The sequence below is a fragment of the Strix aluco genome, chromosome 16 (assembly GCF_031877795.1).
Source record: "Strix aluco isolate bStrAlu1 chromosome 16, bStrAlu1.hap1, whole genome shotgun sequence".
NCBI classification, from domain to species: domain Eukaryota; kingdom Metazoa; phylum Chordata; class Aves; order Strigiformes; family Strigidae; genus Strix; species Strix aluco.
Window position 1 is genome coordinate 20,298,694 of NC_133946.1, and position 22,441 is coordinate 20,321,134.

A 22,441-nucleotide genomic window follows, 5' to 3' on the forward strand; every position below is an offset into this window, starting at 1 on the left:
CTCCAGGCTCCACTTAGCATCAATTATTCAGTGCTGAGATGTATGGTGGAGGCAGGCAGCAGGGTTGCCGAGCTCTGGGCGGTTGTGGGGGGTGGCAGGGAGGATGAGGAGCGCAGCCATGGCTCGGCAGAGAGCCAGCGAGTGATGGGGCGAGACGCAGCCGCCTGCCTGTCCCAGCTCCTGCCGCTGCTGGTTGGGCTGTCGATGAGCCGGGAAGGACAGGAGCTGTAGGGCTGCCAGGGCACCGGAGTCAAGTGCAGCTTGTGGGGGCTTGTGGGTCTGTGCTGGGGTGATTCTGCGCAGGGACCAGCCCTGGGAGCTGGAGAACTGGTGTTAAGAGTTGTCTGAAAGGTGTGATGAGAACAGTGGCTCCACCGGGGAAAGGGGGGGTTTGATGGGAATACTGGCAAAGGCCGAGCACAGAGGGAGAGGCAGTGGGAGGGCTGGTCCCTGGCTGACAAGGCCGTTGTTAGCATTTAAGCAGCAGCTTTGATACCTTCTGCAGAGTTCACTCGCCACCGGTCCCAGTGCTGTGTGGCAAATGGGTTATCGGTGAGCTTGGCCTTGGGACTGCACAGCTGCCCTGCTCTTGGTCCCCTGGGAGCAGCACCCAGGCCCTGGGGGGCAGAGGAGGGGGCAGGGGCTGCCTGCACTCCTGTCCCCTTGGGGACAGTGACACCTCCCGTGCTGGGACGCTCCTGCAGCAGCAGGGCATGCTGCTGACCTGCTGCTCCTGGGCCAGCCATAGGCTGGGCATTTAGCCAAGGCTGGACACCAGGCGTGGCTTGTGGCTGCCCCGAGACCTACCCTGAGGTCTTCCACTTCTCTGGTAAGGGACTGAGGTCCTAGGCTTAGCTGGTGGGCAAGTCCCAGGGGTGGCCTCCCCCTGGGGAGGCCTCTGCAGTGCGTGCTTGGTATGTCCTCCGTGAGCCGAGCCCCAAAACCCCACCTGGGACCCCCCTTCAGCACCTGTTCAAGGCTGGGTACCACTGTGGCTCCTGCATTAGCCGGAAGGATGCTGCTGGGGATGTGGTAGAGCCCTGCCTGTCCCTGGTCCCCTCGGGCAGGGTGAGAACACCCTGCCGCAGCCAGGAGGTCACGACTGGGCACGTTCATGAGCTGTGGGGACCACAGATACCAGTAAGCCATGTTTTATTCCATTTTTTTCGATGACCAAGTGAACCGAGGCAGTTTCAGAGAGGAACGAGACTGCCTGCCACATCCCTCAAACCTAGCGTGACTCACCTTCCCTGCGGGAGACCCTGCCCTTCTGGACACTTCTGCTCCCTCCTCGGCAGCGCGGAGCTGAAGCTGTCCCAGCAGTGGGATAAATGCCGCGGTGCCTGTGCTGCAGGGATCTGCTGCAGCTGTCCAAACCCGGCCCCGGCGGGCTGCTTCCCCGCGGCCACCCGAAAGCCAACAGGTTCACTGGGGCTGTTGGCCAGGTGGTGCCACAGAGCAGCTTGTGGCCACCTGGAAACACGGGAGGGACGAGGTTGGCTTCACTCCAGCCCAGGGATGTCCCACTCGTGCTCGTGGTGTGTCCCTGGGCTGGCAGCCAGGGTGACAGGATAGAGGAGATGTGCTGAGCCGTAGCCTCGCTGCACTGCTGCTCTAGTGTGGTGCTCACTGGTGCTGGCTTTTTTTTTTTTTTTTCCCCACAGGGTTGCAGACCAGGTTTTAACTAGTTAATATAAATGAGCTAACTTAGGGTCACTGCAGAACAACGGAGCTTTTTTTTGTTCCTTTTTGACCTCTTAGGGGAGGCAGAGCACTGCTCGAGGCAGGAATACCAGCCTACAGCACCTACAGGTGAATGCAGGGGGATGCTGCATTTCCTGCGCTGCCCTTAAATCCTAAATCTGTTTTGCTGTCAGTCTTTGTGCCCCCTGTGCTGCTCTGCTAGACACATGGCCCTGCATTTACTGTTAACCATGTTGCTCAAGTACCAAACGGCAGCTTTCTCTTAGGGGAAACCAGAATACTGCCCAAATTTAACACTCAAAGCCGACAGTACTGTGGTCATTTAAGTGCAGGAAATTTAGGGTGTGTCAGAGGTGCTGCTCACACACGGCTTTTTTAAAATCCATGCTCAGCTGTGAGCGGCACCACCTTACATTCCCGGTGCCTGGCATAAGCATGACTCAGCCCTGACTCACGTAGCATCACGCCGAGTTGCACCCGCCCGCCCTGCGAGGAGCTGTGTCCACCCGCTCCCTGGCCCCTCCGACCCTCCCAGTGCTGCCCCTGGGCAGGAAAACAAATTCCAAACCTGAAATCTCGGCCAAAGAAGAAAGCTGCAGCGGGGCTGCCGGCCACGCGTTGGAAGGGATGTGCAGGGGCTGGGGGCTGGATGCTGCCCAAGGCTCAGCGAGCCTGGAGAGGACGGTGGTACAGGGAAAGGAGCAGTTTTCTTTCCACTGCTGCTGGGGATGCCTGGATTTAACCGTGGTAGTAAAGCAGGAAGGAAGGCAGAGATGGAGTGGACTGGACCTGCCACAGCTGGAGCACACCTGGTGAACCGAGCTAAAAGCCAGCATGAGAAGGCAACCGGTCTTGCTGCTGCGTCTGTTGCCATAAGAAACCTCATGGAGCCTGATTTTATGCTAAACGTCTTTAACCGTTATCATTACACCATGTAAAACACAGCATCAAATACTCTGGACAGTCTGCTTGGATCAGTGTAAAAAGGAATGATTGACTTTTTTTTTTTTTTCCTCCCCCCAAAAAAACTTTCTTACAAAAAACCCACAGAAAAAACAAAAGAAAAAGCACAGACATAAAAATGTTTTTTTAAAGTAATAATTATAATACATTAGAAAGAGTCACGGAGGAAGCGTTCCACGCTGTAAACAAGAATAGCAATTAGAAAGAAAAGCAGATGGGAGCCGGGCTCTCAAAGTGCACCTCAACCGCCATCCCAGGCTGGAGCTGGGCCCCAGCGCCCGGCCCGTGGCTCCTGCTGCCCGCTGGCACCGGAGCCACTCAAAGTGCTCAATTACAAACCAAAAAAAACCCCCCAAACCTGCAACGTTGGTCTTTAAAACCACATGGAGGGTAGCAAGGTGAGAGTCGTGTGAGGGCGAGGATGGCGGGAGCTGCTTTCCTGAGTTCACTCGTGGCCGGAGTGGCTTTCGCGGAGGGGCTGAGGCTGCTGGAGGCTGGGGCAGGGCTGCGTGTGGCTTGGGCCAGTTATCTGTCCTGCTGAGCTGCCACCCTGGCCCTTCTCCTTCCCTGCCTCTCCCCAGCTAAAGAGCTGAGGCTGGGCCATGTCCTGCCCCCCCCCCCCTGCTGCCACGGGCCTGCCCTGGCCATGGCTTCAGCTGCGGCAAGAGGCAGAGGAGGAGAGAGGATGGGTCATCTCTTGGATGATGCTTTGATGTGCTGAAGGCATCACTCCAAGGGAAGCCAGGCACGGTGCTGGCTCCCAGGCGCCTTGGGCCACTCTACCCTCCAGAGCTCTTCTCGAACCTGAAAGCTGAGGGGCTGCAGGCTGGAGAAGAGCTCGGGTGGCACAGGGAGGCGCCTGGAGACCTTCCCAGCAAGAAGCACGCTGGTAGGAACACCAGCTGGTAGCTTCCCCCAGGCTTGGAGGTGATCAAGGACCTTGCTGCTTGCTCCTGTTAGGGCTTGGAGGGGAGGAACACCCCCGCCCCCCCCCCCAAATTCTTGTTGTACACCATGCACCAAATGCCATGCAAGGGGTAGTGTGCATTTGACAGCGCTCCAAAATTAGAGCAAACACCTTTTTTAAATGTGAATACTGCAAAACATCCCAGACACATGCTGGGTGAGGAGCCTGAGCGCACGTGCAACGTGATGTGCAAAGGCTGCGTGCCCGAAATGAGGGGAAGACGAAGGTCAAAATGAGGGGAAAGAGCTCCTGCACACGTGAGCCAACCACTCGGATGTGTTAGCAGGAGGCCTACGTGTGCTTCAAGGAGAGGACAGACCCCCCCCAAGCTACAGAAAACAAGCTATGAGGTGACCACCAGCCCTCAGATGCTTCTTGCTGCTTCCTGGCAAGCTCCAGAGGCCAGTGGGCTGCCAGCAAAAGGGAATCGATACTTGTCCTGAAAAACTGCCCAGGTATTTTAACACACAAATGGGTTTAACTACTGCACGGTTACTGAAAAACATACTCTAAATTAAAACCAAGTTAAGCACCATTGTTCCAGAAAGGACCCATGGTGTCTCAAAACACAAATACTGAACATTCATACAGCACTTCTCCTCAAAGAGCAATTCTTGACTCCTCACACCACCCCTGCGAGGTAGCTAATAGGGTTATCCCTGCTTTGCAGAGGGAGAGAGCGACAGGCAAGGTGGGAGGCTCAGCAGAAGATGGGGTCTCCGACAGAGCAGGGGCTGCAACAGAAGCTGAGGGTGCTGTGCTGTGGCTGGCTACATCCAAACAGATGGGGTGCTCCCTTTGGTGCTCTCCCTGCTGCTAATACAAACCACCACATGCACACAAATTAAACAAACACCACCTGATAAACCCCACAAAGGAATTTCGTGGAAGTTTTCTGCTGGGCTTGCAGGTAGGCTTCAGATCAGGTTATGTTACTGAAGCAGCCAGATAAAAAAGCAGTTTTCAAAGTCTCCTTAGAACATAAAGGAGCTTTTTGCCCAGGGTCGCCACGGAAGGATGGGAACCCCACCTGCAGTCGCACCTCAGGTGGCATCTGCAGTCACCCATTCTGGACAGCAGAGTCAAATACAGCACATCTGGACTAGTTTCTTTCTTGCTGCTTCCATCAATCTTCCTTCCTGATGAAGTCCCTTCACCTTCTACTGGGCACAGGAGTTTGGCCCAGCTCTCTCAGAGGGGTGAGCTGTCCCCACACCCCGCCAAGCAGCGGTTTGGGCTGTGCAGCAGCAACCTCCTGGGATGGGGAGGAGCTGGACAGGCCCCTAGGACTTGGTGCACGAAGGGCAAGCGGGCAGCCATCGCAGTGGGCAGTGGTGACCTTGATGCTCTACAGCATCATCTTCTGAACCTCTGTGCCCAGGTTTCCTTCCTTAGTTGTTGATTTCTGGGTGGGCTAAACCAGAAGGGCTGAGATGAGGTTCTGGGCAATGTGCTCCCCTTCCCCAGTGCCTACGCTGTCTCCACCCTTGTCACTTGGGATTCAGCTTGGGCACTGTGATTGGACACCAGCACACCTCCAGCAGCTCGCTAGTGAAGGTAGGAGGTTTCCCAAGGCTGTAGCTCCCTTACCTGCTCAGCCAAGGGAAAGGCAGCGAGCCCACTCGCCGCCCTGGACCTGCAAGGGAAAAGGCCAGCAGAGACCAGGCTCAACCTTCGGCGCAGTCCTTGTCACCTTGAGAACTTGGGGAAGAACCACCCTGCTGCTGGTCCTCCCCTGGGGTCACACCAAGCTGTTAAACCTCCCCTCCGGGCCCCCACCCACCACCGTGGCAGGAGCCGGGTACAGCCCGGGCACTGCCCTCTGGAATTGCATAGAGCAGGCAGCGGGCTGCCTGCGCCCTGCTGGGACGCCACGGCCCTGCCCGAAAATGCTGCTGCCTACAACCACGGCTCTGGGAAGAGAAATAAAGATCTATTGCTACAAAAGCCTTTGAAAGCAACGCTGTTGGCTGCACTGATTGGGCATTTTAAAGAAAGCATTTCGGACTCTTATGCCTTGTACCCACTTCCACAGCTGTGGGTACCCACGGCAGGCAGGAGCAGGAGAAAACACGCAACACATTCACCAGCCCTGCCTCTCCCCCCGCACGCAGTGAGGCTCGGGGAGCTTCAAGGAACACAAAAATGAAAGCGCTTTCCAATTTGTCCATAGGAAAGATGCAAACCCAATTTGCTGGTGCCTCCTGGCGCCGGTGGCCACCACTCCATCTCCTCACCGGGCGCTCGTACCAAAGCACAGCTTGACAGGCGATGGCTGCTGTGCTGTCACCCCGACACAGCCCTGCTGAAGGGGGGGGTCCCGAAAACGGGGCAAGGGTGCTGCTCCAGCACCCGCTTCCTCTCCCTCACCTCCTCCCATCCCCACTAGAACGTCACCGACTTGGGCAGCTTTGCCAGGGGAGGAGAGCCTGAAAGGAAACTGTTCTCCGAGTGGGATTTGGCAACCTGCGGCGGTAATTTTGGTTTGGGGCTCAGGGGTGGTCGTGGGGCTTTCAGTGCGTTTAATGGTTTCTGGAGGCTTTTTTGGGCATCTCCCTCCTCTTGGTCCAGCACAAGAGGCAGTGGCGTGGTGGTGGCAGGCAGGGGACGTCCGCTCTCCGGCAGAGGCAGTGCCACCTGCTTTCTGTTGGAGAAGTCCTGCTCTGTGGCGTGGGCGAGGTGGAGGGGAGTGGTGGTTTTGATAACGGTGTAGGGGCTGTTCCCCTTGGCAGCGGGGGACGGTGCTCGCTGGGAGGGGCAGCCCTCGCCCAGCCGCCCTGCCTCCGACTCGCTGCCAGACAGGACGGGCACGCTGCTGCCTGCCAGCCCGTGCGCAGGCAGCGTGCCCAAGCCCTCCGGCCAGCGCGCGGCACCGGTGCCACTGCCCGGCCCGTTCTGCTGCATGCTGGCGAGCTCCCCTGTGGAGGCAGCTTTGGATGCCAAGCGCTTCAAGTCTGTTGTGTCCGGCAGCGCCGCTCTGCAGCGCGTCTCGGCCGCCCCCTCCCCATGCCCGCTCCTGGGGGAGCCCTCATGCTGCGACGCACCGCAGAGCCGCTGCCAGCTGCCCGGCAGAGGATGAGGGGGTGCATCGAGCACTTTCTCTTTGCAGAGGGAAGATGCTTGTTCTCCTGCCGGCAGGGCAGCAGGATTTGGCTGCCATACCACGTGGTCCGTAGTGGAAAGCTCAGCGGTGCTCAAGTCAGGAGGACTTGGCGTATTTTGGAGGGAGGAGTCCGAAGAGCCGTGCTCAGCTGGGGCGGGGAGGGAGACGGGCTCGTGGTCCATCGTGGCGTGGCCAGGAGCGAGAAGAGGCTCCTCCGGAGGCAGGGCCGCAGGCAGGAGGTGGTGATGGGCCTGCGTCTTGCTTGCCTTTGGAAGAGACGGTGGCTGCCCATCCCCAGGGGGCACCGCCTGAGCCTCCTCTCCGGGTGGCCCCTCGCCAGGAGGATGCAGGTGGGTGTCTGTCGCTTCAGCTGCTTTGCTGCCCTGGGGGGTGGGAGTCCTTGCCTCTACTGCAGGCGTTCCTCCCGGTGCCGCAGGTGTTCCTCCCGGTGCCCCAGGGCCTCTGTGGGGATGAGGCTCCCTGTCCGGGGGGTGCTCGCCCACCTGGCCATTCTGGCTGTTGGCCGCCACGTTGCCCTTCACGGTTACTGGGTTAAGGGAGAGCTCCAGGCCCAAGGGTTTCCGTGGGAACTCCTCAGGCTTTGCTGCATTGGAAGCAGAGAAAACAAAATCAAACCCAAAGTATGCATGGGTTCATTTTTGCACCCAGCATGCCCCGACTGCAGGGAAGGCAGATGCTGCATCCAGTGGGTGCCGGCCCTTCTGGGCTGCCCCAGCTCCCTGCCATGCCAGAGGGATGCTCTGCTCCCCAGGGGACACGGGTACCACTCTCTGCCCACCTTCCCCTCTACCCACCTGGTGGGGGGAGGTCAAATTTCATCTTGCGCAGTTCAGTCATCGACACCTGCAGTTGCTCGATGACGGCATCGTCCTCATACTGCAGGGAAGCAGCAATTTTCTCCTGCAGAAATTCCCGTAAATCTTCCAGTGCCATCTTCAGCAGGCGCTCTGGGGGACAGCAGAAAGGAGTAATGGCAGTGGCATGGCCAAACTGCAGGGTAACACAAGCGTGGGTGGTGTTGCTTCAGTTTTATCTGGGATTGTGCTGCTGTTCCCACTCTGGGGTGGGACAGCCTGAGGGATTTTGCCTGTCTCCCACCTTCCCACTGTTGCTCAGGGTTGTTGATACACGGATGTATTCATGTCACCTCTAGGCAGTAGCTCAGCAATGGCAGGACAATGGTGGGGCTGGGGCCTACGCTGACCAGGATGCACGTTTTGGGCCATTTCTGGAAGTTCTCACCAATACCTCTAGGAGGAGGAAAAGCTCCATGAGCGTCAGGCTGAACAGCAGCCGCCATGGCCAGCCAGGGATGTCAACCCGCACCAGCCAGCAGGCAGGGACGTGGGCAGCGATGCTGACCCATGCCAGGCAGGCAGGGATGTGGGCAGCGATGCTGACCCATGCCAGGCAGGCAGGGACGCGGGCAGCGATGCTGACCCATGCCAGGCAGGCAGGGACACGGGCAGCGATGCTGACCCATGCCAGGCAGGCAGGGATGTGGGCAGCGATGCTGACCCATGCCAGGCAGGCAGGGACGTGGGCAGCGATGCTGACCCATGCCAGGCAGGCAGGGACGTGGGCAGCGATGCTGACCCATGCCAGGCAGGCAGGCAGCAACGGGCTGCAGGCAGGGATGCCGATCCACACCACACACTCCTCAGGGAGGAGAGATGATTTCACAGCCAGGCTGAGACTTCTGCCTGGCTACCAGTTTCCCAGCCTTTGCAAACAAAGGGATACTTGAAGATGTATTTCTGGATAGCCTATCCTTCATTCTGGTGAAGGGGAGCAGGGTGGCTGTTTGCAGAAGCCAACACATGCAGTGCCATAAATCCCACTGGCCCAAAGGTGCCCAACACGCACTATCAGCATCGCTCCTGGCCCAGATTAAAGACCTAACTGGGTGACAAAGCAAGGCTGCTGGTTTATGGGAGCACAGGGGTTCAAAGATCTCGTGGTAGAAACATCACTGCCTTAATGATATGTAAGAAAACCAGGTTTTGGTCATTTTAGAAGTATATTAATGGATTTATTTACCCCTCTACAGCCTTTTCAGCTGAACTGCCACATAGAGCTTTGCAGACAGATGGGTTGCTGTCTGTATTGCCCCTAACAGCGTGTTGTAAAAGATGTGGGGCGCAGCACGCAGACAGAGGCAGCTGCGAGCGTTTCAGCGGGGTTTGCTGTGTGCTGAGCACAGCATTTCAACCCTTGCAGCATCTCATTTCCTCCCCGGAGCACCAGCACGGGACTGGGGCCAACGCAGGGCACCGAGCAGGGTGGCAGTGGCCAGCAAGGCTTCCCGAGTCAGCAGCACAAGGGTGGCCCAGCACAGTGCTGCCATACGGGACGTGCTCTGCTGGGACCTTACTTTTGTGCAGTTTGAGGATGGTGTAAGCCATGGCTGTCAGCACCCGCTCTCCTTCCAGGACGTAGATATCCCACAGGCGCAAGGTGAGGGTGAAGGGTGTCTGTTTCAAAGGCACAAATGAAAAACCAGCTCGTTAGCACCACGCTTGCTAGCACTGATTGATGGGGTGATGATACAGAGGTTGGTGGCATCACTACATCCCCTCATACCAAACCACACAACACAGCAAAGCACTGCATGTCCAAGATTCACCTTTAACACAAGAACCTATTTTATCTTCTATGGTTTTGCCTTAAAGCTAACAACCTCAGGTGGCCAGGAAAGTATTTAAAACCCGGCCACAAATGCAGAAAAAGGAGAAGCTTTCTGCACAGGCACACTAGCACATGGGTTCCCCTACCCTGGAGGGAGCACCATCATCTTTCAGCCTTGTGAGCACACAAAGCCACTCCTGTATCCACTCAAATTGCCGAGACAAAGGGCTATTTATGGGATATGTCTGAAGGCCCAATGGTGCTTCACTAAGCTTTAAAAAAATCACTCCTTTGCTGTCCAGAAAAGTGGTCTTCCTTAAGCACAGGATTATTTCTACCTGCTAGAAAAACTCCTGCAAGAGGTTTCATTTGCATCCGGACCCGATCTACAAACAGGAGTGAAATGATATCCAAAATGATGGAGCAGCCCACCATCTCCCAGCAAAGATTTAAGGTATCTCACCAACACAGAAATTAATACTAGTCCTACCACGACTCTTAAGTTCAAATTTAGGATGCTGTGCTTACTCTCCAGAGTTTGGCACAACTGGCCGTTGCAGCTCAGTTACTGCAGTTAAAGGGATTTTGCATTTATGCAGCTTTTAGAGACAGAGCGCAGAGCAGTGGGTTCTCTCAAGGGGAAGGGGTCATCTGCTCTTTTATAGGAGACGGGGCAGCAGAAAATTGAGACTGGGGACACACAGATGTCCTAAACTTTAGCAGTATGGATCTTGTGTTCAAGTGTGCAAGCACAATGCTGCTCTTAAAAGTTTGCTGGGGCCTGGCAAATTAGCTCTGGACAAATCAGGGTAATTTTCTCATCCTTTCATGTGTCTCCAGTGCCCAGCCAGCTCCTTTGCTTATTTGTCAAGGCTTGTGCCTCCAGCTCCTCTTCTCCCTATGTTGTTTCCAAAGCCAAAGTGAGGTTAATTGCCTTTGCAGCGGTGCCAGTGGGCAAGAGAAAGATCTCTCCTGACTTTGAAGCTCACACTGCTGCTGCTGAGCCATCTCCCAGCGACTGCTTGTGATGAGGCAGCAGGAATTGGCTTGCCATCACTGACATGCAGTTATTTTTAGCTTCTCCCTTATTAATTTTTGCCTTACGAGAGTGTGCATAATATCCCACCTTATAAAATATTAACACCTTCCTCAAATTATGATACTTTTTCAAAAAAAAGAGGTGGATTAACTATGCATGCAAGCAGCAGAGCAGCAAACAACCCGCAGAGCATCCTCACCCGGTCAATGAAACACTGCAGGAACCACTTGGTTGTGTAAATCCCTGTAGTCATCTGTTCCTTGTCCTAGGAGGAGACAGCAAAGAGAGATCGCTGTTTCACCAGGCTGGCTGCTGGACGTTCAAGCAACTCACAGGGCTTTTGGGGAGGTTGGCTGGTTTATTAATGCTGGGGTCTGGGTGCAGGATCTGGCTGCAGTTTGTCTCCCAACAAAGCCCCTGCCTTAAATACCAAGGGCTTTGGCACTTTGTCCAAGATACTTATTGAACCTGATCCTCAATGTGGCCAGGCTTCAGCCACAACTTTGGAGAGGGATTTCTAGGAGAAGCTTTTTTGGCCTAATATCTACACCAAGCATTTATAAAAACCTTCCAGGAACCCAAACCACACACACTCCTTGCAGACTACCGTTTCTGTTTCCATAGCAATTCCCATGCCAGCCTCTCTGAGCACCACCAAAATGATTAATGCCAAGTATCCTACAGGTAAATCCAGACCTGCACAGCCAAGCCAGCTTTGCTAGCACTGCCTCTGTAAACATCTCATTTGCAAGGCATGGCTGCCGAAGGAGCAGGACGAAGGAGCAGGACGGCCTGACAGGCTAAGGAAAATTCTTAAACATCAGAGTTTAACCCCAACATCACCCTGCTTTATCACTTTTCCATCCCTGTCTGGCATCTGGCGCAGCACTCACGCACAGCTTTGCCTTTCTGGCCCTGCCGAGGCGTGGCACGGCCGATGCTGCAGTGTCCTGCACACGCACAAAGCCACACAAAGCCAACGTCACTGCGGGGATGGGAAGAGAAAGAAGGCCACGGGATTAACGAGCCAGCTCCAATCTTTGCTTTCAGCTGGTGCTGGGCACCTGCGAGCCTGGAGACTTCGGCAGCCAGGAGACACGAGCAGCTTTCAGAAGGTTATTCCCATCCTCCCTGCCCAGGTCTGCCACCACCACCCGCGCCCTCCCCCGGCTTTAATTAAGTGAAAATCTGTTCTGGCTCTGTTTCACTTTTACGGCCAGGGCTGGCTTGTTTGCAGCATGAAGCAAGAGCTGTTGCAGATGATGGCAATATAAACAGCTTTTCCTGGAGCCGGGCCAGTGAGCCCCTTGGGAGCGTAAGAAACCTTCAGGAGTCTGACCACTGAATACCAACTGTCTACAGCAAATGCAAGGGGGGACAAGGGGAAAAAAGAAGGGAGCAGGTGTTGCAAAATAGTTGCCTAGATGTTAGACTGCAGTCGAGGTGTCCTGCAGATGCTCATCCAGCCACCAAATGGGCCTATACCATCTGCTAGAGAGAAAAACAACTGGATATGCCCAAGCAACAAAACACACAGCAAATCTTACACACCTCCTGTCTTTAAACAACAGCAAAGCTGTTAAATGTAAGCACTTGGGGATAATAATTATTGAATTAAGACTCCAGACAGTCCAGCATCACCCTTCAGGCTTTGCAGCTGGTGTAAGAACACAGCGCAGCCTTCCTGCTGTATGCAACAGCTCCTTTTGCTGCAGGCTCTGTGAGCCTTCCTGCCTGGCTTTCCTAAGGAAGCCTTGAGATTTTAGCAGTCCCTACACTAATGATGACCAGCAAGCAAATAATAACCATTTGCCTCATCAAGATTCAGGCACCCCATTTAAAAAAGGCTTGCCTCTTTGCGGCTGAAGCAGTCCTACGCAGTTAGAAATGCATTCAGTTGTGCATCTATTTGGCAGAACATGACACTAATTGCCTTAGCATTAAAACGCGGTATCAGTACGGGGAGACTGAGAGCAAAGAGATACCATGTGCTTCTTCAGTTTGGGAAACAGTTTGCTTAAAATCTGCTCGTGGTGAGCTTGAAATCTCTGCAGCTTCGGGAACCCAGGAATGAAAAAACCTTAACGAGAAAAGATGAGAGAAACAAAAAAATAATCAGAAAAGCTCTGCAGCAGTCATGGGGGTTGCTGCCTGTTGAAGTTGGCTGGACCACAGCACACCCAGTTACCTCCCCTGGCACCCCTCCCCGAGCCCACCCATCACCCCGTCTACACAGGCAACAGCACCAACCCCAACGCTCCTTCTCACCCCCGCCCGCAGAGCAGACCTGCTCCCCCCCCTGCTGCTTGCCCGCCTGAACACATCTTGGTGCTCACCAAGGTTCAAAGAAAAGCTGAAGATGTTTGAACACCACAAGCTCGTGCAGTGCCCCGTAATCTAGCAGGACACTTGTTTAAGACTGTCTGGAGTTATCAAGCCATAAGGCTTAGCCCTCCGCTCATAAAATAACCCTCTGTGCACAGATTACTGCTAACCACAAGCAAGATGAAAGGATCTTTAATGTGTTTGAAGTAAAATAATACAGCACATTTGGTGGAATTACATCTTCATAAAAACACAAGGGCACGTAGCTCGTGGCACGCTAAAAACAGAGCATTACATGATGCTCTTGGATGTACTTCTGTGAGACTTCTTAAAAACTCGTAACCTTGAGTTAATTGATTGCCAAGGGCAAGGCACTCCAGAGGGAAGATAGCACCTCTGTGAAAGTGTTAATTACTGAGCGCTAAAGCTCAGTGCCGATAAACCACATTTTTCTCTGATGAGCTTGTCTGCCTCCAAGAGTGAAGTTCAGCTCTGTAGACGGGTTGCGTGGGCACATAATTAAGCCTTACTCACTTTAAACAAGTCTGTGAGGAGAAACGAGGTCTATCGACCAACCAAAGCAGCCTTCCCTCCCATCACGAGAGCCCCCATCCCACCCTGCCCCGGCCTTACCGTGCATGGCGTGCCGCTGGTTGGTCAGCAGCTGTGCCAGGGCCCAAAACGCATCCTCTTCGTTTAGGTACATCAGGAGGATGGCTGCGATCTGGCTCATCCCTTGGCAGTAGCTCACTTCCTGCAAGAGCCAAGAGGGGCACACATGCTGCCATGTCATCAGATCCCACCATGATGCTAAAGCTGCAGAAGCAGCCTGTGCTTCCCTCCCTTCTTTCAAGGTCTGTCCTGTTTCAAGGTCTTTATCGTTTATGCCAAAATTCACAGCTCCCATATGTCTACAGCATCTACTATGTCACTGACTCACACAGTAGTTTGGGTTGGAAGGGACTTTTGAAGATCAAGTCGTCCACCCCCCCTGCCACGAGCAGGGACATCTTCCACTAGCCCAGGTTGCCCAAAGCCCCGTCCAACCTGGCCTTGAACCCTTCCAGGGAGGGGGCAGCCACAGCTTCTCTGGGCAACCTGTGTCAGGGCCTCACCACCCTCACAGTCAAGAATTTCTTCCTTATGTCCAATCTAAACCTACCCTCTTTCAGTTTAGAACTGTTACCCCTTCTGTCACTACAGGTCCTGGTAAAAAAGTCTTTCTGCCTTTCTTATAAGCCCCCTTCACATATTGAAAGGCCGCAACAAGCTCTCCCCAGAGCCTTCTCTTCTCCAGGCTGAACAGCCCCAACTCTCAGTCTTTCTTCATGGGGGAGCTGTCCCAGCCCTCTGACTATTTTCGTGGCCTCCTCTGGACCCACTCTAGCAGGTCCTCCCGTGAGGGGCTTGCAGGCAATGCCCCCCACCACACCGACCCCCCCACCATCTGTGCTCCAGCATGGAAGGTGAGGGACAGAAACCCCAACGTAAGAGGTGCCTGCAGCTACTTCAAGGAATAGGGAATGGGATGACAAACAGCATGTGGCTCCGACACTGTTTTGGATTCCTTCAGCCACGTGAGCACTGAAGTAATTAAAGAATAAATAAATCTGGTAAGCATTTATCTGGTATGAGGGAAGGCAAGGTCTTTGTTTCCTTGACTACCCCCCTGAGCATCTCCTGTGCTTTCTGGGGTAACTGTCCCCTCCTTCGGCTGCTAATTTAGGCTTATTTTGCCCATGCCTTTCAGCTAAAAACGCCTGGTTTGCTGTAATAAATCAGCATTTTCAACAAGGATGCCATTCAGTGTATGACAAGAAGCCAGAAACATGACAGACCTTCAGCCAGGAGGCTGTCTTGCTGGAGAGCCAAAGGGCAATCCCTTGTTCTTTGCTGACACTCACTCAAACCGCATCTGCCAGATGTCATTTACCAGGTGACAAAAATGAACAAGGGAATGAAACAACTGTGCCAAGAGTCTTGTGCTGCCTGCCAGTCTTGCAGCTGTGTACAAACCAGCATTAGGACTTAAAATTGGAATTGCTACTGGCTAAATGTGGGTGTGTGTATACACATATACACACACACACACAAACATACATGTATACACATATACAAATGTATATAAAGCTTTTTAAAATATCTTTTTATAAATATATATAAAAAGCACAATGCTATTCACTTTAACTGGACTAACTTACTACTTACAGTGTTATAAACCGAGTATGCTGATAGGACATGGAAGAGTGCCTGTTGCCTGGGGAGAAAGAAGGATATTAAAACACCTGAGCATGAGGTCTCCAGCCTCGCGTGCACACCAACGCGTACGCACAGAGAGCAAAGGCTCTGAGAACACCCAGCCGACTGGTACTTATGCCTTTTGCAAGGAGCCGGGCTCACAGAACCAGAAAGCACCTTGATGGGCATGTGAGATGGGAGTTCTTCCTTCAGGGGGGAGTCACCAGCGGCCCTCTGGAGCAGGGCTGAACCAGCCTGCTCCATCAGCAGGTCTCCTGGAGAGACATGCCCGTACCTACACGTGTTCAACACACCCGCTCCTCAGGGTTTGGAGTGGTGGTGGGTTTTTAACAGACTTGCAACCACCCAGGCATCAAATGTTACACATCCTGGAGGAAAGCACTGCCACCATTTTATTAGTAGGCTCCTTTCTCCCTTCCCTCCTTCCTAAAGGAGTCACGCCCATGCAGTGCAGGCTTCCTCGCAGACTGCACACTTGTGTAGGGCAGCCAGGTGTGACTCATCCAAGTGACAAAGCCACTTTGTCAAACCTCTCCAACCACACCCGTTGGCCACGTCCACCCCATCCCATCCAGCTCCTGACGGACCCACCCCATCATCCCAGCCATCCCAAACCAAGCCCTCTGCAACCCCAGCACCCTGGGGGACAAGGCACCGCAATGGGCTGATGCTTGGCTCAAGAACTGGGGCTGAACATGGTTCAGTGTGTGGACCTGTCCAAAGAGAGAATCAGCAGCCCAACATCTGTGGGCCATACCATTTGTTGATGGTTTGTGGAGCAGAGATGGCTTTGCTCTCCTGTGAGCTGCTTGGAGCCAGGGGGCTGGTGGCCACCCCATCCAGCTCACCCCACGCACACCCACCAGCACCAAAGCCCATATAGCCACACCAAGCCTCCCATACTCACTTCACTCCGTAGCGATCTCGAAACATGATGTGGTTTCGGAAGGTGCGGTTAACATCCAAATCTATCTGCTTGATTTCCGACGAAAAGCTCTTTGCTTGTTCTTTCATTTGCTGGAAGGAAGAGGGACAGACAGGAGGACAAATGAGATGCCATCTCAGCCAGAAGTGTGCTTCCTACCACAGGAGGGGCAGCTTGTGAGCTGCACAGAGCTATTGAGGAGCGACTCAGAGACACTGCTGGCAGCAACAATCTGCAGACTGGACGTGCATCCCGGCCCCTCGGCTGTGCTGCTGGCCTGGGGAGAAGGGGACAGCCCCACACACACATGATATGACAGCAGCAGCTGCCAACCCAGCCTCTGGTGGTCTTCCAATGCAGATACCAAGTTTTCAGAACCTAAACCTTTTACAATTAAATTTCACTCTGGTTTCTTTTGATTTCTTTGCAGTATCCAGTCTGGCTGTCATAAAGCATCGAGATCTCTGTTGGTGCTCAAGGAACAATACACTTCTATAACCAACACACAGACGTACGCACCAAGGCCCTAAGCTTTTCAGAGGCTCATTCATAATAAAGTCCAAACTGCTGACAGACTCTGTGAAGTGATCTCTAACTACTACTTCCCCTGCAGAGAGAATCATCTTTGGTTTAAGGAGTTTCCACTACAAAAGCAGTTCTGGGGTATTCCCTCGGACTGGTGCAAATTTTAAGGAACCGGCAGAGCCCAGAACAGAAGCAAAACTCAAAGCCAAGGATCCCCACGTTCCCCCTGTGCTGGCTAATCATTTAAGGCAGCATCACACAGATAAAGGACTGAAGACCACTGAAAAAAAAAACAGGAAATTCAAACCAAAGCTGCGCCTACCTCAACCAATTATGCCCTCAGAGTCTGAAGCTGAGGATGCTCCATGGATGAATCCCACTGCAATCCCGTTTGTAACCCACTGTTCAGCCCTGTGCATGCAGACAAGGACTATTATGCTGTGGCCAAGCATCTCATCTCACAGCCCTTAGATACCAGCGGTGATCATGCCCTCCTTTAATATCTCGAGAGTTAACTGCATTAATAAAATATATTTTGTGACTGCCTTCAGGCAGCCTGAGATCCACTGGCAGGTTAGGGGCAGCAGAGATGAGCAGCAAGCCCAGCTTGCCTGGAGCCCAGGGTCAGGACCCCTCCTTGCTCACACAGGAGACAGAAAACAGCACATCTGCACAGATACTTAAACATCTGCTCCAGCAGCTGCTATCCTATGAATGCTTGTCAGCCAGAGCACACAAGGTGCCTCCAGGCTGCCGCTGACCTCCCGAGGTGGCCACACCAGCTCTGGGGAACATGAAAATGTCATTAGCACCCAGATGTGTCCCGCACAGCCAACGCTCAGGGCAGTCACAGCATCTCGGGAATATTAACTCCAACCTTGAAAGTAGCTGTAGGAGGAGCAACAGTTCAGGGGCTGTTTTGAATTACTGCCTGCACAAGACAAGGAGAATAAGTGACGATGGAATGAAGATCTGATGAACAAACATCATTTCCCTGCTGTAAATCTTGTGCTTTCTGCATCCTATGGCTCCTTGCTCTCTATAAAGCAGTCAGACTGAGACAAGATGACTACTCATATGCACGGGGTCACTTCAGTTCAAATTTCCCTGCTCAAGGACCTCTTGTTTTCCCTGCCAGAACAACACAGAAATCTCCCAAACACTGTAAAAACCCCTACTTCGGGGGGTTTTAAAATCACTGCACCTGAACAGCAGGTAGCTTGCAAAGTACTTTGTCACCTCCATGAACCCAGGAGGCTTTATTACTTCTGCAGATGGTATACAAAAAGCCCAGGCTGTTCTCCTTTTTTCCCTTAAGTAACCTGGGGGTTCCACAGATGCTCTGCCAAGCTCATTACTGCTACAAGCCCTGCAAGCTGGCGGCAGGGCAGAGGCTGGGAAGCTGGAGGTCCCGTCCCAGAAACCTTTTACAAAGCAGCAGGTAAAAGCCAGGACGCCTCTGCTCTGCCCCATGGCCAGCGTGTTTCTCCTGCCGCCTTCTCAGCTCTCCTCAAGCCCTCTCAGTTGTGGCTGTAAAACCCCAGGGAAGCAGAGCATCACACCCACGCTGAAACCAAGTGTGGTACGTCCCATGGTGGCCTCCAGGCTTCTGCAATGTCAGGGACAACAGAGCTGCCATGGCCTTGAGGAAGACTCAGAGACTTGCATGGAGAGAACTTGGAGGACAGCTGGGATAAAGCACTACAGAAGCAACTGGACCAGGCTTTCTAATTGCATCACTCCAGAGGCAACACGGACACGGGGAGCAAGGTAGCCCCTGTGGCTAGAAAAGTAGCTCCTCCACCAGCCCGAGCGCAGGCAACATCTCTACAAAGGGAGCAGTGGGTATAAAAAAAAGATAAATCCCCTGACACGTGCTAGGTGGCACACTCAAACCTCAAGGCACACGCAAAAGCCAGGCTTTTGTGCCATGGCTCACGTCCCACGGTGAGACGGGGTGGCCTTAGCACCAGCCCCTCCAGGACACAGGGCCAGGGCTGAGGCTTAGTCCCTTCTTGAAAGCAAAACCCCTCATCCAGGGCCTGCACTAAACCTCTTCTGGAGGAAATTAGGGGAGAGCTAATTATTGGCAGCAGGTGGCACCAAAGAAGAGGTAGATTAAGATGAGCTTGGAGGGGGTTTGCATCCAGCAAAGCCTATTAGCCCTGAAGCTCCTGTTTATCGCAGACCCCTCTGGAGCCCAGATAAAATCCTTGTGACTTTCATTTGTTTGGATCGCTTCCCTGCCTGCACAGCACAGCTTCAAGGGAGGGAGCACGAGAAGAATCTGTGTGCTGGGAGAGCTTCGTTATCTCTGCTTATTGCCATGAGCCCAGCCCACCTTCCCCAAGCGCCTGCACATGACTCCATCCCAGCGGCATCTCGCTATTAACATCTACGCTTGACTAAATATAATGAGTGTTAGCATCATTCTGCTTAATAGGCAGGGATTTTTAAAAACACCTGCTGGTAGCAGCACTCCACCTCCCTGCCTCTGAAATGTAACTCTCCACAGCACCCTGATCCTCACCCGGGTACGTGATGCAAGCTAAACCATAACATAAGTTTGGAAAATAAGTTAATTATCAGCCAAGGGCTTCCAGACGCTGCCTATGGAAAGAGGCAGCCTAAAGGAGCTGAGATGACTGAAATAAAAAAATAACAAAATACAGCAAGCCCCATCACTCGGGTTCTTGTTCAATGCATGCTACAGAAATTACTTATTTTATACCAAGGAACCCAAGCCTGCAGCATGCAGTGCTCTGGTAGGAAGCAATGCAAGGCAGGCTCTTCTCCTATCTGCAGAGAAAATAAGTTATTTTTAATAGAAAAATTATTATTATTTGATTTTTAATAGTGATTTTTAATAGAAACTTTCAAGACAGTTATAAAAAGATTGAAGATGGAAGATAAAAGAAGCCACTTCAATCCACGCTCTTCCAACACTGCCAGTCAACTTTCAGCTGCACATCTAAGTTGTAAGCCAGGACCCTGTGCTCAGAAATCTGCCCCAAGCTTGCAAGATCTGCCCTCACCCCACCCTTAACTGGGTTTCTTGACCCATTGCCAGCAGGTTTAAGGCTTCTGACCTTGCTGCACATTTCAAAACACCCCAAGGGAAATTTTCAGGCACACGGAGAGGTTTGAGGTACCTCCATCCAGCACCTACTGCTTCAGGGTACTCATGGCTACCCTGCAGCTCTCCAGGGAGCCTGGGGAACTGTGAGCGGTACCTTTGCTAAGCCAAGCTTCCCTGCACCCTTCCCTAAAGATGCAGTAACACCAACAGCACCTTTGCTTGTGGCTTCCAGCAGAATAAATGGAATAAATATTAGGGAAAGTGGCTGGCTAATGTTCTAAAAGGCCCCAGCCCAATATACAAACACAGATAAAGAGTTTATACCCTTTACATTCAGTCCTCACTAATTTTAAGCCTTTCCTTCTCAGAGGTCACAGCAGTTCACCGACAGAATCAGGCCCCACCATAGGGCACTTGGCACGTTGCTACCCTGCGAAGGAAGATGCAAGGGCTGGGTGTCCCCCCGCCCCTTAAAGCACCCTTGTAGGAACCCCCATGGGTCCGACTTGCCCCAGCTGGTGGAGCCCCACGAAACCAGCCTCCCCACCACCTTGCTCCCGTTGTCTTTGCCTGTACCTCATATTTTCCTTCATTCTCCTTCTTCATCTTCTCGACGTCCAGCAGAAGTGACCAGACCTGCCCTCGCACCTGAAGCGGGATCCCTTTGTACACTCGCCGGCACATCTGTGGGGAGGGAAACGTGTGCAAGGTTAGCTGGTCCTGCTGGTGGCAGAACAGATTTGCTCCGTGGTTTGCTGCTGCCGACCACCAGCCATCCGAGCAGACACCCCAACCGATCACTTCCTCTACCCGCGCTGGCACAGAGGGCATCTCCAATTTGATGGATGAGCTGAGCACCTGCATCCAGCAAAGACACCTACTCAGTCAAAATCACAGAATCCCAGAATCATCTCGGTTGGAAAAGACCTTGAAGCTCCTCCAGTCCAACCATGAACCTCACCCTGACCGTTCCCAACTCCACCAGATCCCTCAGCACTGGGTCAACCCGACTCTTCAACCCCTCCAGGGATGGGGACTCCCCCCCTGCCCTGGGCAGCCCATTCCAACGCCCAACAGCCCCTTCTGGAAAGAAATACTTCCTAATAGCCAGTCTAAAATCACGCCACATCTCATGTTTTTAACCTTACTGGAAGAGCTGGACACAGACTTTGTATGTGGGGACACCTCAGGTACTTCACAGCAGTCCCATTCCGTGCACACCAGCCTGTCCCTGGACTCCTCTCCAAGGACCAGAGGCAGCACCCTTGGCTTTTGAAGCCTTTGATCTGACCTGGCATGGCTGTTCTCACCTGGATCCTCAGGGATCAGGAGAACAATACATTCCCCCTTGGAGAGGAGAGCCCTTACCGTGAGAGCCACAGGGACATGTCCACAGCAACTCTCATGGCTTGACAAGCAGCAAAGGAGACCATGGGCTACACCAAGGGCTCTCCCCTGAATGTGCAAGGTATCCCTCAAGCAGAGAAGGGGATTGGGGACAAACACGCATGTGTCCCTCCTGCCTCCAGATGTTCACTTTGTCTCACAGATGTCTCTTCTTTTTTTTTCTTGTCATAAATCCCTCTCCCTCTAAAGAGACCATTAAACTTCAATGGAAAACAAAGAGCTTTTGTTCCATCTCTGACTTCTCCCATTAAAAGAAAAAGCTTCATAAAACCCAAAAAAGCCTCATTTCTGAATATTTTCCACCCTTTCATTCATCCCACCCGTGAAACGCCTTGCAGCTGCACTACAAAGCCAACTGCAGCACTCCTCCAGGTTCCTGAGGACCCTGGGTATGCTGCAAGACCTGCTGCACATGTCCAAGCTCCAGCTGTGGAGGAGATTTATGTTGTGACATAGCAATCCCTTGGGACCGGGCAATTCCTTGGGAAGGACAGAGGTGCCAGATTTCTGGTCACGGGAATGAGCTCGGGGCTGAGTAGGGCAGCGCCCAACCAGGCAACCAACTACTGGCATCCCCTGGTACAGATGCATCCAACCTCCTTCAAAATCCCTCTTTCTTTTTCCACAGGGTGTTCTGCTTCACGCATTCCAAGCTGATGCAAAAGAAGGGCTGCAATTCACAGGGAAGCATCAGGATCCTAGCAGAAGGTTTTCTAGACATGGTCCTGCTGTGTTGCCTTTGCATCTCTTACACCAAGCTGACCATCTGCTCCTGTCACCTTTCCTTTCTGACCCATCTCACATCATCAGCTTTTTCACTTCTAGCTTGACTTTTTAACACCAGCCTATGCACAAGGTTATAAAGACCATAACCATGGCACTGCACTTGTCAACCCACCTGGGCTCACAGGTTGAGAGCACAGACCCACGCTCCTCATTTCATTACCATCTTTGCACCAAGTGCAAAACACAGCAACGATGGCTCTTGTCTCAAAGAACTAGTACGAGATCAGACAGGAGGTGGGGTTCAAGTAGACAGGCTAGGAGACAGCAGAGAAATAACACCACTATCCCAGTCAAAATAAGTATATAAAATATCTATGCAATAAATGCCAAGACCCCCATGTGGTACTAAGAGAGCCAGATGTGTGTTAGAACACTTCCACCCCATTGTGGTAAATATTCTGGTATTCCTGCCAACACAGAAAGTGTCAGCGATCCTGATCCTGTAAGTGTAATGAACATTCTACATGTAAAACCCCATTCTCAGCACTTGCCAAATGCCTGCTCTGCCCCAGGTGTTGCTTAGCACCAGCTCTGAAGGTCCAATTCATAACCAGGACCATACCCTACAGAAATCCTTTGCAAGATCCCACTCTCCCCTCTGTACACACCAAATAAGAGCTGGCCCCTCAAAAGCATCTCCCTACCAAGACATCATGCCCACATCCCTACAGAAGTCCATCATCCAATTCAACAGCATCCTGCATTTTAAG

General features: G+C 53.0%; 1 protein-coding gene across 7 annotated transcripts in view; it reads right to left on the bottom strand.

Moving 5' to 3' along the window:
• Positions 1-2,776: 2,776 nt before the first annotated feature.
• LOC141930590 (uncharacterized) overlaps positions 2,777-22,441 on the bottom strand; it is an 84,372-nt gene continuing 64,707 nt past the window's right edge. For all 7 annotated transcript variants that reach the window (XM_074841661.1, XM_074841659.1, XM_074841658.1 and 4 more), the window contains 9 exons: positions 20,115-20,222; positions 15,917-16,026; positions 14,959-15,007; positions 13,384-13,504; positions 12,411-12,505; positions 10,625-10,690; positions 9,133-9,232; positions 7,553-7,705; positions 2,777-7,341 (listed from right to left, as the gene is read on the bottom strand). In XM_074841661.1, coding sequence (XP_074697762.1) covers positions 6,020-7,341; positions 7,553-7,705; positions 9,133-9,232; positions 10,625-10,690; positions 12,411-12,505; positions 13,384-13,504; positions 14,959-15,007; positions 15,917-16,026; positions 20,115-20,222 — 2,124 coding nt within the window. In that variant the 3' untranslated portion in view covers positions 2,777-6,019. The remainder of the gene's footprint in view (positions 7,342-7,552; positions 7,706-9,132; positions 9,233-10,624; positions 10,691-12,410; positions 12,506-13,383; positions 13,505-14,958; positions 15,008-15,916; positions 16,027-20,114; positions 20,223-22,441) is intronic.